Source organism: Eurosta solidaginis, chromosome 3 (genome assembly GCF_040869045.1).
Source record: "Eurosta solidaginis isolate ZX-2024a chromosome 3, ASM4086904v1, whole genome shotgun sequence".
NCBI lineage: Eukaryota > Metazoa > Arthropoda > Insecta > Diptera > Tephritidae > Eurosta > Eurosta solidaginis.
In genome coordinates, this window is record NC_090321.1 from 273,309,805 (window position 1) to 273,328,613 (window position 18,809).

The 18,809-nt window shown below is 36.6% G+C and overlaps 1 protein-coding gene across 1 annotated transcript in view; it reads left to right on the top strand.

Annotated features, from left to right (window-relative positions):
• Positions 1–18,809, top strand: part of Elk (Eag-like K[+] channel) — a 410,371-nt gene that overhangs the window by 370,456 nt on the left and 21,106 nt on the right. The window contains exons 14-15 of the mRNA XM_067777239.1: positions 16,266–16,346; positions 17,419–17,514. Coding sequence (XP_067633340.1) covers positions 16,266–16,346; positions 17,419–17,514 — 177 coding nt within the window. The remainder of the gene's footprint in view (positions 1–16,265; positions 16,347–17,418; positions 17,515–18,809) is intronic.

An 18,809-nucleotide genomic window follows, 5' to 3' on the forward strand; every position in this document is an offset into this window, starting at 1 on the left:
ATTTTTTTGTGAAAAAAGCTATATATGTAGTTTTAGGTCCTCTCAATGTGTTTTCAGCTGTGTCGAGCATATAAAACTGCCCCTCTGCTGATGATAAAATCCGATCCACTTTACAGTTCATAGTCAAAACTAACACATTTTTGCAATTTCTTTAACGCCTTTTTTCGAAAAAACCGATTGAATTTTGCAAAGCTTCTTTCCGCAAGCTGAATCTCTGCTATGATGGATGATGGAGCTCCTAGAATCATGTTGATCTGACCTTCACTCCTTTTACTTATCATTTTGCTGCTTGCTTGTGCTAAGCCTTTTGATTGTTGTTTGAACGCAAATACTTTGGTATTAAATTAACCCCGACAATCTCAATGCGTCAGTTATGTTTGCGAATTGCTTAGTGTCCTTCAAAATATTATAACCTTGCATATTGTATCTATGCTGTCAAACTTTAATAAATAAATAAAATAGCCTTCAAGTTTGAAGCAAACTAACACCTGCCTATTAGCTGTCCTTGTTTTGTGTACGTGCCATATTATTATTGCCACATTTTCAATTTTTGTCTTTCGTGATTTTCGTTGTAATTTGTGTATTAGCCCTAAGCTACTCGTGCGTACGCATTAATATTTCTATACTAAGAGTAAAACGAGTTTTGTCTATTTTATTGTTTTTAGTTAGCAAAACTTGACAATATTTTCTACGAAATATGTCTACTTTTCCTTTTTCGACTAAGAGTACGGTGAAAATGGGTATATCATTTCAAAACAAGGAAATTCACAGAATTGATTGTCCAAACTTTTGAGGACTTCAAACTTTGGTACGCTCTGCCCTTATAGCTCAAGGTCATACAAAATACGCTGCGTTGAGTATGAGTCCTTAAGCTATTTTCATCAATAAAAGGGAGATGTAAGAGTGGACTTTATCTTGCACCAGACTAAGATTTCTTATTCTCTTATTATGTTTGCTTAATGGATATGTTCAGTAAACTCATTTGTTAAGTTTATTTTTAATGTAATTTTTAAATTTTATTATAAGCTGAAATACTGTGATTTAACCTAAAGTTGTGTGTTTGATGATTGATAAAATGAACAAAATATATAAGGTTGAGTTTTCTATAGTGTACTGGAATTTTTCAATGGTGGAACATGTTTTGGTTTAAGTATTTTTTCGGTGACGTAAATAACTCAAGCAAATAAGGAGGGATTTATTTGGTCAAAACCGAAAATTATATACCAGTGTGTTCTCTCATATTTTGGAAATAATATTCTTACAAAGTCTCGTTAAACTTGGACGGTTTTCGATCGACATTGGTCTAAAAAAGATTTGTGAAAAGCTAAATTAACCCTTCCGTTACTTTTAAAAAAAACTTACACATGTCTTACTAAGGTCACAAAATGACCATTCCAATATTTTTATACTCAGTCGAGCAGAGCTCACAGAGTATATTAACTTTGATTGCATAACGGTTGGTTGTACAGGTATAAAGGAATCGAGATAGATATAGACTTCCATACATCAAAATCATCAGTATCGAAAAAAAATTCGATTGAGCCATGTCCGTCCGTCCGTCCGTCCGTCTGTCCCTTAACACGATAACTTGAGTAAATTTTGAGGTATCTTGATGAAATTTGGTACGTAGGTTTCTGGGCACTCATCTCAGATCGCTATTTAAAATGAACGATATCGGACAATAACCACGCCCACTTTTTCGATATCGAAAATTTTGAAAAATCGAAAAAGTGCGATAATTCTTACCAAATAGGCATTAAGCGATGAAACTTGGTAGGAGAGTTGAGCGTATGACGCAGAATAGAAAACTAGTAAAATTTTGGACAATGGGCGTGGCACCGCCCACTTTTAAATGAAGGTAATTTAGAAGTTTTGCAAGCTGTAATTTAGCAGTCGTTGAAGATATCATGATGAAATTTGGCAGGAGTATTACTCTTATTTCTTTATGTCTGCTTAATAAAAATTAGCAAAAGCGGAGAACGACCACGCCCACTTTTTAAATTTTTTTTTTTTTAAATTCAAATTTTTAAAGAAAAGTTAATATCTTTACAGCATATAAGTAAATTATGCCAACATTCAACTCCAGTAAGGATATGGTGCAACCAAATACAAAAATAAAAGAAAATTTCAAAATGGGCGTGGCTCCGCCCTTTTTCATTTAATTTGTCTAGGATGCTTTTAATGCCATAAGTCGAAAAAAATAACCCCAATCCTTGTGAAATTTGGTAGAGGCTTAGCTCCTAGGACGGTAACTGTTTTCTGTGAAAAGGGGCGAAATCGGTTGAAGCCACGCCCAGTTTTTATACACAGTCGACCGTCTGTCCTTCCGCTCGGCCGTTAACACGATAACTTGAGCAAAAATCGATATATCTTTACTAAACTCAGTTCACGTACTTCTCTGAACTCACTTTGTATTGGTGTAAAAATGGCCGAAATCCGACTGTGACCACGCCCACTGTTTCGATATCGAAAATTACGAAAAATGAAAAAATGCCATAATTATATACCAAATACGAAAAAAGGGATGAAACATGGTAATTATATTGGTCTATTGACGCAAAATATAACTTTAGAAAAAAACTTGGTAAAATGGGTGTGACACCTACCATATTAAGTAGAAGAAAATGAAAAAGTTTTGCAGGGCGAAATCAAAAGCCCTTGGAATCTTGGAAGGAATACTGTACGTGGTATTACATATATAAATTAGCGGTACCCGACAGATGATGTTCTGGATCACCCTGGTCCACATTTTGGTAGATATCTCGAAAACGCTTTCACATATACAACTAAGCGCCACTCCCTTTTAAAACCCTCATTAGTACCTTTTATTTGATACCCATATCGTACAAACAAATTCTAGAGTCACCCCTGGTCCATCTGTATGGCTATATCTCGAAAAGGCGTACATCTATAGAACTAAAGCGTGCTCCCTTTTAAAATACTCATTAACACCTTTCATTTGATACCCATATAGTACAAACAAATTCTAGAGTCACCCCTGGTCCACCTTTATGGCGATATCTCGAAAAGACGTCCACCTATAGAACTTAGGCCCACTCCCTTTTAAAATTATCATTAACACATTTCATTTGATACCCATATCGTACAAACAAATTCTCGAGTCAGGCTTGGTCCACCTTTATGGCGATATCCCTAAATGGCGTCCATCTATAGATCTATGGCCCACTTACTCTTAAAATACTCTTTAATACCTTCCATTTGATACACATGTCATACAAACACATTCCAGGGTTACCCTAGGTTCCTTTTACAACATGGTGATTTCCCTCACTTTGTCCCCACAGCTCTCAACTGAGTATGTAATGTTCGGTTACACCCGAACTTAGCCTTCCTTACTTGTTTTTATTTTATTTGATACATTTACTTCCGGCACAGTACGGGTTTGACATTTGTCTATCGAATTGGCAAAAACAAAGTGCATGGAATTTTTATTTATGTTGGTAGGTATGTCACCATGCTGGCACCTTGTATTGTTCCGCCATGAGGTTTATAATCTCAGATGCAGTTTTCAACATTTATAAATTTTATTCATTATTCTGAGGTTAATAGAAAATTTTTAGGTTTATATGCATATACATATATCAAGCATCAAAATATTTTCAAAAAGTTTTTTAAGCGGCCTCATATTCTGCAATGAAAAGCTTTATATAAAATCGCTCTTTAAGCAGTTATCATTTGAGATCGGCAGAGGTATTATATAGGTCTCCATAAATCTTTAGGAAAAAGATAGCCCTGTATCACTAATTAGAAAAAAAACTTCGATTAAGTGTTCTAAAAGATCTATGGTATCCAATGATTATCATTTCCACTATTTTTTATACGATGATTTATTTATATGTCCAGACCAACAGTTCTGGCCGCGGAATGTCCTTATGGTGCGCCCACGTAAGTTTGGTTATTATCAGTTATTGGATTGGGCTAACAACGCGATGCGAGGAGAGACTTTCACCCAAGTGTTACCAAATTCGTATCATATAAGACCATTCACTCACTTCGGTGACTCGCAATAACTATCGGTGACTGCAGGTGATTTTCTTACGTTTTTTCGTATTACATAGCGACGCAAAATTTCACAAATACTAATTTTTGCTCTCAAAATATTCACAATTTCGTCTCCGTGTTAGAAGTAGTTAATATTTTTTCCTATGCCGATTAGTGATACACAATGACAACAGGCCCTAGACCTTGAATATATAAACTTTACTCCCGAATAAATGACAGTCTTCTAAACCTTTCTGCCTTTTTCACCACGCATAATCTGACAATGGTATTGGATAAGTTTACGGCCATTTGGTTCACGACACGAAATGAAAACATGACGCGCAATTTGTATATTCAATGGTATTAACCTAGCGACCACCAGACACCCAAAGAGCCTTGGTTCGACAGCACTCTAAGCTTCAAGGTGCACGTTACCGAAATTATATTAAAAGTTCAAGGCCCAACAAAATCCGTCCATCATCACTTGGGTAAACCGATTTACAAAACTCACACGGACAAAGCTAAAGGCGCACTAAAATAGTGCACTCATAACTGCCATCCCTCTCATAACTAACATCCCTGTGCATCATAATAAAGGTTCAATATAGAAGCGTGTTAGAATGCTGCAAAAAAAGCATCAGTTTTGATCCTAAGGACGAAAGTGACATAATCTAGTTTTATCAAACTCTCCAAAACGCATAAGAGCACCACTGACGTAAAATGATACCCTCATAGGCTAACATCTGGATAAAGCGATTTAAGCACAAACCTATGCTGTATCTTTAGTGATAAAAAACTTAAGTATGCATGTACATTAAGTTGTCCGTTAAAAGAAAAATTTGGCTTTGCTGCGCGGAACACGATGCATTGTGGTTAGAAAATAATCTGTATAGGGTTTCACTTCCATTAGATAACTCTAAGAACTGCAAAGTTGCGTTTGAAAAATATTTAAACATCTTATTTCCAGGTGACCAAAGTAAACAGCAGACCCGATCCTTTCCGCCATAAAGGTATATAATATTGTAACAAATTCTGGGGATTTCCGATTATTTATACACCTTCTCCTAACTTTCGAATCGCTAAACTGTTGAATATATCACTTCAATATTCAGTATTGCAAACTGGTCTTTATTTAGATTACTTTGGGAGTACCTCACAATTATACTTCACTTTACAACTGATAGCGTATTTAAGTCAAACTGATTAAGTCATTCCTCAGCTTGCGCTGCTTTTATACACCCTGTTGCCTCGTCCGCATATTTCTCCTAAGGTTTAGACGTTTCAAGTTCTTGAACTGTTATATCGCATACTTAATAAGTTAGCTATATGCTTGCGTATGTATGAGTAACAACTTCGGCTGATGACTACATGTGTGTGTGTGAGATATCTCTTCACTTCGAACTGCTAGTTATGTGTGTGCATGTACATACGTTTTTCTACTTACTGTATTTGTTTATGCGATTATTTACTAACAGCATAGTGATGCTAATATTAGTTATAATATGTTATGTCATTTTCGCACCACTACGCCAACCCTCTAACCCCATTATGGCGTTCTCTTTCATAGCTCAAGTGGGAAACCATGCAGTCTGTTTGCTCAACATTAAATGAGCCTATAATGGTTTGTCCATACGGACTGCAGTAAAGCTGTCCAAGGCTTTGTATTGCAGTAGGAGAATACATTTTTTTCGTTTGCGTCGAAACAATGGGCATCCTAATAATATCGTTTCTAACTTAAATGATAGTCCGTCATTCATATGTGTGGATATTGTCACGATATGCATCAATTCATTGCAACGAAGTGCTCTTTCATGCAACCAACTAGTTCGCATTACTTCTTCCTAATTTATTTTTACTACCACATATGTACTTATGTTTGCATATTCACATTAACTTTTAGCGAGGAAGCACGTTTTCCAGCTGTGAGTACAAATAGCACAGGTATCATCAACAACAACTTTAATAGCAGGCAATGATGCGGAAATTTCAAGCCAACACTTGTGGAACTAATCTAGTTAAACAAGCATAGTCTATAAAAGCTGAGTGAACAGCATTCACATGTTGCAAACTTAAGTCAGTAGAATGGGTGCAGTAAAAAAACGAACGGATTAAATTGCTTGAAGACAACTGAGAACATTAAGTGCAGTTGGTACTTCACATAACATGTCTGTCATGTTCCATGTTCTTCTTCAAGTATTTACTTAATTAACATACTAACAACAATTCTGAACGATACACGAAGTATGACTTAAAACCGTGATCCTGCTCGAATTCTCATTTTGGCGGGACTTGGTATTTTTGAGTCGAAGCTCGTTATGCACTGGGTGTTTTGTCTTATATATTGACGGATATGAAATCGAGACTGTGAAGGTTTTCGTCTTATTGGGAATCAGCATTAACACCAAACCCAATGTAAGCATGGCAATCAAACGGCGAATAACCCTTGCCAACAAGTGCGACTACGGATTGGGTAGGCAATTTTAAAGTCCTCTTTCGACGAACAAAAATCATGCTCTACAAGTCTCTTATCATAGCAATCCTAATGTATGCCTCGGAATCAGGGAAGGTGTCGATAGAATATGAGATGGCTCGTAGAGTGGTCGAATAAAAGTTTATCGGAAGATTTATGATCCTGTTCGTTATGGTTTAATCATCATCTATATGAGCGTTAGGCTGATATGACGAATAAAAATCTGAAGGCTTTGCTGGCTAGGTCTTGTTATGCGAATGCGCGAGGCTGTTCCGACTAAGGAAGTATTTCAGCCTACATCGCAGTATGGAAGCGCAGGAAGGGGGAGACTTCTACTAGACGCGGAGTGCCAGGTGGAGGACGAGTGAAGCTCCCTGGTGCTACCAAATGGCGTCAGTTATCGCTAAACATGGATACATGTTACGAACCGACAAAATCGCTGAGGTGATTAAGCGCCAATTAACGATGATGACACTTGTTGATATAAACTGACCCGGAATTTGAATAAAGGACATTCTGCATAATAATCAAGCACTCCCATCACATATCCATGTCGCTCACAGTGTATTACCCAATTATTCGATGGCCGGTATGGAAAATATATTTACGAATCATCTCTAAGCCGATACTAAGCAGTCACTGGTATCTACATAAACAAATAAATCATTATGTCTACACATATGTACATACAAGAAGCGGAGAGATATGCACAAATACATGCATATATCTGAGATTCTCACAAAAGTATGCAATCATCGGTGGAAGTATCACTCACATATACACGCGCATATGGCTATGCCAGAAGCTATAAACGTGCAGCTGTAGTTTATAGCTAGTAAGTTTATAGCTGGTAACTAAGTAGTAAATTTTAGGAGAAGAAACGCCTAGAAGTATGCGAACGATACAGCAGAGTGTATAAAAGGAGCGAAAGCTGAGTAAGAAGCAATCAATTTGATTTACGCACGCTATTGGTTGTGAAGTGTTATTGTGAAGTACCTTCAAGTAGTGTAATAAAGACCATTTTTGCATTATTGAATATTGGAGTTATTTATTCAATAGTTTAGTGAGTCGAACGTTAGCAGAAGATTTGGAATAAGCGGAATTTCCCTAAATTCGTTACAATGTGAAAGAGTTGAATAAAGTTTGATATTTTCAGAGAGCTTTGTTTTTATGTATCGAGTCTTTAAATCCTCAATTGTAGTATAGTATAATATAGTATAGAAACCGACTAAGTGATTGAGCGATCTGGGGCCGGCATCTTCGATATGAGGACGGCGTGATATTGATTACTAAAAACTGCCTACCAGCCAGCGCATATACCCGACTTTATTCCAACGGAGCTTTCCCTATACCAGGCTTGTTCGTAGTGTATTGATGGCTTTACTGCAATAAGGGGCGCTACTGTGGTGGGACGTTTTTTAACCATGTTTAATACTGAACCGCTGAGCCCGCCTTGTCGGGCAGGCGGTCGGCTGACAAAGATGAGCGACTCAACATCTTATTTTAATAACGAAGATGAGTTCGGGAGAATGGAGTCGCAACGCACTAAGTGATGCGTCGGACTTGGGGACCCTGAGAAACAGATCAACCAAGTCAATGAGCTCCGTGTTGGAAAAGCATACCAATGTAAACTGAGAAGTAGAGTGGAGAGGGCCACTACATCTAAGCGCCACATAATTCTTCTCTGATTGTATACATCTGCCGTTCCATCCCTGAGCTCTATAAACTCTTGCAAATTTTTTTCCCCGAGTCCCATACACCGCTTGCAGCGCTTTGGTCATCTCCGTCTCTCCTCCTTGTAAGCAATACAAGGTTTAGGAAAGGTTGCATTGAAATACCACTGGGTATATCCTTTGCCTACAAATCATCTAATAGATACAGTTCTTCGTAACGGTAGCTCCGCCACCCTCCTATGGGGTAGAATTGCCTAGATGGAATGTTCTAAAGCTCTCAGACACGAAGTCGGAAGCTATGGCCAAGCATCATACCATCAACAAGGTGCTTACCCTTGTTGAAGGATTGAGTAAGCTAGTAGATATAACCGATTAAGGAATTATATTCCAATAGCTTGAAGCCAACAATACGATACAATTTTCAATATAATTTATATGATGCCTACACACACCTTGGGAGTCCAAAGTTTGTATGCACTAAATCGACTAAGAAGTGATTATTAGGAAGCTACTGAAAACCTTTAGGCTCAAACTGTAGACTTTAGAACTAGACAAAATCTACCTATCATCAAACTAGTTCTCGTGCTCTTCATCCACGTATATAAACGAAATATGTTACTCTTCGTCGTAAATAACGAACTCTCAGGCTTTTCTTCGCGAAAGACGGCAGTTTTGGTTTTCCAAGGGGTGGCGATCCATCGATCCATTTCAATATACTTTCTGCATGGGTTAATACACTTATCATAACACTATCATTTTCCCATCATGTGTCACGAAAATAAAACTAGAGCTGTTGTTTTAAAATAAAAATAATAAAAATGCTATTTGTGCTGTTCGCTGTTAAAATATTTTACGAAGTAGATGCAGGGTGGCATATTTATGTACATTAAGCTGGATCGATTTATTAACTTATATCGCGCCATCGATTTTTCGATAGGTTTTGGGCTCAGGAAAAAAAGTTCCACTAAGCATACCCAAACAAATAGTTTTCGAGCCTGAAAAATTGAGTTTTTTTACTTTTTTTCTTTGATTTTTAAGGTTTTTTTCATGACCTTCTTAAAAAATTTTCATTTGATTTGAACATTTTCATGTATACCCTGTCCGACTCAAAACTGTCCGCTAAAAACTTTGGCGATAACAGTTTTTTGAAAAAAAAAAAATATATATTTTTTGGGTTTTGAGGAGTGTTTTGGTAAAAAATTTATTTTTTCGCCATTTTTTTCTTATGGGTTTCTTCAGAAACGTGCAAAGGTGTTGCCGATGAAAATTAATTTGTCTCATAGTTCCTATCCCACTAAAACTATGCGATAAAAACGTTGGCATTAGCAGCTTAAAAAAAATTTTTTTTTGGTTTTTGGGACTTGTTTTGGTCGAAATCGATTTTTTTCATATTCAAGGCTCCAAATCATTTTTTATGTATATGTTTCCGTTAGACCCACCAATAAGTATACCAAAATGATCAGGGGATGTGCTGAGTTGATTTAGCCATGTCCGTCTATCCGTCCGTCTGTCCGTTTGTTTGAACGCAAACTAGTCCCTAAGTTTTTGAGATATCTTGATGAAATTTGGTAAGCAGACATATTTTCATGGGGGATTTGACATTTGCCGGAATCGACCGGATCGGACCACTATAACATATACCTCCCATACAACCGATTGTTCAATAAGATTTAGACGATTTTTTCAGACAACCATCTATGCCCAATACGTAAGCTTGTGGTAAAATTTGATAATGCTAGATGTTAAAATGAGGTAGAGATGGGGCAGAAATGGCGAAAACCCTCTTATTGAACAATCGGTTTTTTGGGAGGTATATGATATAGTGGTCCGATCCGGTCGATTCCGACAAATGTTAAATCCCCCATCAAAATATCCCCGCTTATAAAATTTTATCAAGATATCTCAAAAATTTAGGGACTAGTTGGCGTTTAAACAAACGGACAGACGGACGGACGGACGGACAGACGGACATGGCGAAATCAACTCAGCTCGTCCCCTGATCATTTTGGTATACTTATTGGTGGGTCTAACGGCAAAATATACATAAAAAATGATTTGGAGACTTGAAAATAAAAAAAATCGATTTCGACGAAAACAAGTAACAAAAAAAAAAAAAAAAAAATATTAAAAAAAAAAATAATTTTTTCACCAAAACACTCCTCAAAACCTAAAAAATATTTTTTTTTTCAAAAAACTGTTATCGCCAAAGTTTTTAGTGGACAATTTTGAGTCGGACAGGGTATTCGTGAACATTTTAAAATCAAATGAAAATTTTTTAAGTAGGTCATGAAAAAAATTTAAAAATCAAATAAAACAAGTAAGGAAGGTTAAGTTCGGGTGTAACCGAACATTACATACTCAGTTGAGAGCTATGGTGACAACATAAGGGAAAATAACCATGTAGGAAAATGAACCGAGGGAAACCCTGGAATGTGTTTGTATGACATGCGTATCAAATGAAAGGCATTAAAGAGTATTTTATGAGGGAGTGGGCCATATTTCTAAAGGTGGACGCCATTTAGGGATATAGCCATAAAGGTGGATCAGGGTTGACTCTAGAATGCGTTTGTACGATATGTTACGATGTGTTAATCAGTATTTTAAAAGGGAGTAATCGTTAGTTCCATAGGTGGACGCCGTTTCGAGATATCGCCATAAAGGTGGACCAGGGGTGACTCTAGAATGCATTTGTACGATTGGGTATCAAATTAAAGGTATTAATGAGGGTTTTAAAAGGGAGTAATCCTTAGTTCCATAGGTGGACGCCGTTTCGAGATATCGCCATAAAGGTGGACCAGGGGTGACTCTAGAATGCATTTGTACGATTGGGTATCAAATGAAAGGTGTTAATGAGTATTTTAAAAGGGAGTAATCCTTAGTTCCATAGGTGGACGCCGTTTCGAGATATCGCCATAAAGGTGGACCACGGGTGACCCTAGAATTTGTTTGTACAATATGGGTATCAAAAGAAAGGTGTTAATGAGTATTTTAAAAGGGAGTGGGCCTTAGTTCTATAGGTGGACGCCGTTTCGAAATATCGCCACAAAGGTGGACCAGGGGTGACTCTAGAATGTGTTTGTACGATATGGGTATCAAGTTAAAGGTATTAATGAGGGTTTTAAAAGGAAGTGGCGGTTGATGTATAGGTGGTCGCATTTTCGAGATATCGCCATAAAGGTGGATCAGGGGTGACCCTAGAATTTGTTTGTACAATATGGGTATCAAAAGAAAGGTGTTTATGAGTTTTTTAAAAGGGAGTAATCCTTAGTTCCATAGGTGGACGCCGTTTGGAGATATCGCCATAAAGGTGGGCCAGGGGTGACTCTAGAATTCGTTTGTGCAATATGAGTATCAAACGAAAGGTTTTAATGAGTATTTTAAAAGGGAGTGGGCCTTAGTTCTATAGGTGGACGCCTTTTCGAGGTATCGCAATAAAGGTGGACCAGGGGTGACTCTAGACCTTGTTTGTGCGATATGGGTATCAAATTAAAGGTTTTAGTGAGTATTTTTAAAAGGGAGTGGGCCTTCGTTCTATAGGTGTTCGCCTTTTCGAGATATCGCCATAAAGGTGGACCAGGGGTGACTTTAGAATATGTTTGTACGATATGGGTATCAAAAGAAAGGTGTTAATGAGTATTTTAAAAGGTCGTGGGGCTTAGTTCTATAGGTGGACGCCGTTTCGAGATATCGCCATAAAGGTGGACCAGGGGTGACTCTAGAATGAGTTTTTATGATATGGGTATCAAATTAAAGGTATTAATGAGAGTTTTAAAAGGGAGTGGTGGTAGTTGTATATGTGAAGGCGTTTTCCAGATATCGACCAAAATGTGGACCAGGGTGACCCAGAACATTATCTGTTGGATACCGCTAATTTATTTATATATGTAATACCTGCCAAGATTTTAAGGGTCTTCTATTTCGCTCTGCAGAACTTTTTCATTTTCTTCTACTTAATATGGTAAGTGTCACAACCATTTTATAAAGTTTTTTCTAAAGTTATATTTCGCGTCAATAAAACAATCCAATTACCTTACCATGTTTCATCCCTTTTTTCGTATTTGGTATAGAATTATGGCATTTTTTTAATTTTTCGTAATTTTCGATATCGAAAAAGTGGGCGTGGTCATAGTCGGATTTCGGCCATTTTTTACACCAATACAAAGTGAGTTCAGATAAGTACGTGAACTAAGTTCATTAAAGATATGTCGAATTTTGCTGAAGTTATCGTGTTAACGGCCATGCGGAAGGACAGACGGAAGACTGTGTATAAAGACTGGGCGTGGCATCAACCGATTCTGTCCATTTTCACAGAAAACAGTTAACGTCATAAGATCTATGCCCCTATCAAATTTCAAAAGCATTGGTTAATTTTTGTTCGACTTATGGCGTTAAAAGTATCCTAGCCAAATTAAATGAAAAAGGGCGGAGCCACGCCCATTTTGAAATTTTCTTTTATTTTTGAATTTTGTTGCAAAACATCATTACTGGAGTTGAATGTTGACATAATTTACTTATATACTGTAAAGATATTAAATTTTTTGTTAAAATTTTACTTTAAAAAAATTTTTTTTTTTAAAATGGGCGTGGTCCTTCTCCGATTTTGCTAATTTTTATTAAGCGTACATATAGTAATAGGAGTAACGTTCCTGCCAAATTTCATTATGATACCTTCAACGACTGCCAAATTACAGATTGAAAAATTTTAAATTACCTTCTTTTAAAAGTGGGCGGTGCCACGCCCATTGTTCAAAATTTTACTAATTTTCTTTTTTGCGTTATAAGTTCAACTCATCTACCAAGTTTCGTCGCTTTAACTGTCTTTTGTAATGAATTATCGCACTTTTTCGGTTTTTCGAAATTTTCGATATCGAAAAAGTGGGCGTGGTTATAGTCCGATTTCGTTCATTTTAAATAGCGATCTGAGATGAGTGCTCAGGAACCTACATACCAAATTTCATCAAGATACCTCAAAATTTACTCTAGTTATCGTGTTAAAGGACGGACGGACGGACGGACATGGCTCAATCAAATTTTTTTCGATCCTGATTATTTTGATATATGGAAGTCTATATATATCTCGATTCCTTTATATATGTACAACCAACCGTTATCCAATCAAACTTAATATACTCTGTGAGCTCTGCTCAACTGAGTATAAAAGTCAAACAACTCAAATTTTGCAGGCTCGAAAATTATTTTTTGGGTATGCTTAGTGGAACTTTTTTTTTCCTGAGCCCAAAACTTATCGAAAAATCGATGGCGCGATATGGGTTAACTTTCGTCCATGCAAATCAACCCAGCTTAATGTACATATACATTTCCACATAAGCTTAACTGAAGTTCCATATGGATGCATAAATATCTTCAGCGAAACTCATCGTCATATTATTATTTTATTTTTAAAATTATGCAAAATAAATATTTTAATGTTTACATTAATGCTACGCTGTTTTGTTATGGCAGCCACGTTTTTTTTTAATATATCCTGCGGGCTTATGTTAAAAGTTTGTCTTTAGCTATTAAAATGCCAACTACTTAAGTGCGATTGGCGTTTGAGCTGTTAAAAACAAAAATTATTTGACAATTGTTTTTTGTTTTTTTTTTGTTTTTATCGGCCTATTGATAAATCATTCAAGGTTCGAATCGAGCTCCAGGCCAGAACAATAATTTTTTTCCCAGGATAATTATTGTTATTTTTTAATTTTTCTAAATTTGAAATATTGTATTTTGTTTTTGGTACACCGGTTTAGCTACATAAATGGTTAGCGCAGCATGCCTAAAGCGTACTGATGATGAGGGCTTAGCACCCTTCGAAATGGATCTATTTGCGCAGCTATGGCAGGTTGTCTGAAAAATTTTCTACTTACTATTCCAAAAACAAAATACAATTTTTCAAATTTAGAAAAATTAAAAAATAACAATAATTATCATTAGAAAAAAATGATTGTTCTGGCCTTGAGCTCGATTCGAAGATTTAATCAAAAATTTTTTGTTTTTGTATTGAAAGTAGAGACTTAATTCTGTCGTAACTGCAGTTTTAAGAAATAAAAGAGATTAAAGAGATTATGGGTGGGCTAATGCGGTTAAGGAATACCAAGCAATACTGTTTCAATCCTTTCGTTTCTTCTGAGACATTAAGTCTTATCTTCACTCAATATTTGTTTTTTATACTCAGCTTGCTTTGCACACAGAGTATATTAACTTTGATCGGATAACGGTTTGTTGTACAGGTATAAAGGAATCGAGATAGATATAGACTTCCATATATCAAAATCATCAGTATCGAAAAAAAATTTGATTGAGCTATGTCCGTCCGTCTGTCTGTCCGTTAAAACGATAACTTGAGTAAATATTGAGATATCTTCACCATATTTGGAACGCGAACTTACCTGCACCCAGAATATTATACATATAACATTTCGGAAAACAAAAAAACCTGATTATTTAGTAAATAATACACCTAGAATGTTGAAATTTGACGTGTGGACTGATACTGAGACTCTTGATAAGAACTTGAAATTTTTTTTAAAATGGGCGTGGCACTGCTCACTTGTGATAAAATCAATTTTACAAATATTTATATAAAATATTTTTAAAAGGGTCGTGGATGAAAATCATATGCTATAAAATGTAAGGCGCGATAACCTCCGAAGAGATCTAAGGCCGAGCTTCTCTTCCAATTTGCGTCGTGCTCCTCTTGATTTTTCCCTACAAATTGGCCGGACGGGACCTACATGTTTTATGCCGACTCCGAACGGCATCTGCAAGGCAGATGAGTTTTCACTGAGAGCTTTTCATGGCAGAAATACAATCGGAGCGCTTGCCAGACACTGCCGAGGGGCGACCCCGCTTAGAAAAATTTTCTTCTAATTGAAAAATCTTATTTCTAAAATTTTGATGTTGCTTTGCCCGGGAGTTGAACCCACGGCATACGGTGTGATAGGCGGAGCACGCTACCATCACACCACGGTGGCCGCCAACATTATAACATTAATTTCGAAAATACTAAAATTTTTTAAAATGAGTGTGCAGCGCCCGTTTTATGTCTAAGCAATTTTACAAATATATATTTCTGGAGTCATAACTCGAAGAAAATTAAGGTGCTGCTAAAAGCATGCGTTTGTCCTGGATCAAGCTGGCTGCTTTACAAAACTGTAAAGAAAGATCATTCTTGTGAGTCAAAAGCTGACCACCCCCCCCCCCCCCCCCCCCCCCCCCTCGTAGAAGTGCGATACACCAAATATATAAAAAAAACCATGAACACGTGCCTAATTTACTGGAGATTTTATGCGGATAAACGCAGTGTTGAAGTTAGATTCGTGATAGGATTTTATAGAGAATTTGTATCCAACTATAGTCTTCAGTAAATGTGAATAGACGTTGCGTTTCTATAAGGGCAAAATTTGAAATCTTTTAGTTTCTTAACTATCAAAATCTACGCTCAGATGAAGACGAAGGACGATGCGTATAAGGGTTACGGGGAGCCAAACGATGGAGATAAGTGGCCGCCTGGAATGCACACCCCGAATGTGAGGGATCAGGAATTTGTATTTGCACAAAACATCACGCAATGGGTGGTTTCCTATATCAAGAAAGCACACGGGAGGAATTATTAAAAAAAATCAAAGCCGCGGACACGAAAGGCATCTTATTGTTTTAGGAGTGGCTGTGATTCTATATACTGCACAAGCTACCGCGAAAGTAGCTTTTAAAAAATCCAGATATGATTTAATTCCACCGCGGAAGGAGTCATTTAAACTTGTCGGCGCAGTTTCAGACTTGTCCAATCAAGTTTCGACAAAATTTTAATGCTGCTGAAAATCTTCTGGGGAAAGCTCTTGAGAAAGGTGTGGACGCGTAATAAAATTTAAGTGACCTATAAACCGAGTTTCGCTTTTCTTAAAACCTATATACGTAGCTGCGCACAAACTAGCCCGGTGGGAGATGAAAATGTGCTGCAGTAAAAGTTATTACACGGAAAAATGGTTTACTTTGAAATACAATTATATTGGCATTCCATTTAAGTACATAAATAAATATTAAGACACTTATAAACTAAATTTTCTTGCTTTTTTTAAACACTTTTGGTATAACTTTAAAACAATTTTCTTCAATTCCAGATGCCCAAAGAACTGAAGCAGAGGATAGAGGACTACTTCATGACATCTTGGTCGCTCAACCATGGAATAGATATATATGAGGTGAGTTTCATTTACCAAAAACCCATTTATCCACATACAGACGAAAACCATTTAGCAAAACTTGGCGCGTCCGTATCGCAAGTTAAACTGTGTTTGAAATTTCTTGAAATTTTTACCATAAGTACAGTCATATCAAATGTTGAAGGTCATTCTACGAATGCTCGTAGGAACAAAATCATTGAAACGTTTTTTTTAGTTAAATTATAAACAACTAGCAGACCCTGCAGACGTTGTTCTGCCCTAAATTTGGTATGCATAGATTTTAATAAGCTTTTTTCGTCTTACTCTGCCTTCGCCCCGTTACACATTTTCCTAATCTTTGTATTCACACCTCCCTCCGTATTTTTCGCTTTATCTATCTCCATATTCGTCTCATTCTATTTTTTTTTTAAGTCTCCTTCTCTCTTTTCTCTTCTCTGTAGTTTTCCTTATTCTTCTTCATATCTTATTGCCAGTCGCAGAAGGTGGTATGTATTTTGTGCAAGTCCCATTCCGAGTCTCAGTCGCAGTCCCACTCCGAGTCTCAGTCTCAGTAACAGTCCTTGTTCTAATCCCAGTCCCAGTGCGTCTCTGGTCTACCTCCCGGAAAAAAGCATCGTAAATATTAATATAGGCAAATTTATATACCAAATTTCAGGCAATCGAATAGGACGTATGTAAGTAGGTATGTGGGTATTATTAATTCATGTCTTTATTTCGGCTTCGCATGCATATTTATCAGTTTTGCCAGTTTGATGCGACTAAATCGAATATCACAATGAAAATTACTTTAAAGTTCTCAGCAACAGCTTTCGTTTGATATCCATATCCTATAAACACATTCTAGGGGTACCCGGTTCCACTGTTTGTTATCAAATGTCTGTATGAGCTCGCCCAATTATCAATGTCCGTCTTGTAGTTCATTCTTATGCTGGTTTATTTTCAATATAACATCCAAACCATACATAAACAAGATTAACAAACGTTAACGCTAATGCTCAGCAATACCAACAATTTCGATATTTTTCCATTTCCTATATTACGCACTAACATACAACGGAGACTCATTTAAAATTTATTTTTCCAATTTCAGACGCTACGTGAATTTCCTGAAGAACTGCGTGGTGATGTGTCCATGCATTTACATCGTGAAATTCTGCAATTGCCAATATTCGAAGCAGCCTCACAGGTAAAGTATGAATCTAAAAAAATCGATATATTTTCCATTACCTCATGATTCCTAAGCAAAGCATGAAGTGAGAGGAAACTAAATATAACATCTTTGTACATTTTATACCATTTAGAAAATGGATTGGGATATTAAGGCTGAGTGCGAGTTCACCTAAAATTTAGGTACCTGAACAATTGTTCCACTGGAACGAACTTGCGAGCAATGCTACAATTTAGATAAAACTGTCAAAAGTGTGCCAGTTAATTTGACAGTTAAATATTGTTCGTTTATTCAAATAATACAAAATTGCAATGTACTCGTACATGCATACTTCAACAGGGCAGGGATAAAGAAAGGGAAAACGTCCCTACAAAGTTTGCAGTAAAAGAAAATACAGCATCTCCAGCTCATAGGGTCCTTTTCCGAACATCGTGAAGAGGGACGGTTGCCACCATCTAAAATTTAATCTTTTGGTATGACTAAACTAGGTAAGGCCCAAATAACTTAATTCAGGGCAGCGGTGTGGCACTGAGAAGAATGTACAGATAGATAGAATCAAGTTCAATTACCATTACCAATACGTAGTAATTGGAAACACAGATTACCAAGGAAAGAGGTATATTTTTTTAGTAATTGATACTCAAAACACGTTTTTTAAATTCTTTTTCAAATACTTTTAATTACTTGAAATAATTTAAATTTTTGTGACAAAAAAACTTATTCAGCGTTAAATAGCAAGAACAGCGCAACACATCTCAAACTTAGATATTTTTCAGAATAAATAAATACTCTGCGCTTCTTTTCCAATTTCCGTCGCGCTACTCTGTAATTTTTCCAGGACCTGCACGGTCTGTTTTCGGTCTGTGTACCAAATTAGAGGCAAAATGAAACTATTTCAGAAAACTGAGGAAGAATAATACAAACCAAGAATATTTTGGTAAGCCAACTGAAGCATTCGCGTTCAGCACCTCTTAATAGATCAAGAGGATCCATAATATAATAAAAAAAAAACACACCAAAACAAAAAACCGACAAAGAAGGTCAAACGACTAAAATCACAGATTTTTACCTACCCCAGTCAGCCACACAAATCGATTAGTAAACCACCCTCGGTTCTGAATGAACACACAGCACATACACATAACTAAATATACACAAGCATCAATTTGACAATACCTGCTCATATACCTACGAACTATAAATACAGGACAAACGACAATAACAGATCAGAACGAAAATCGACACTGACGATGGCACAACGCCGAAACCGGTTTGTCTCAAACCCAAATTTGACAAGGGATGACGGAAAATCG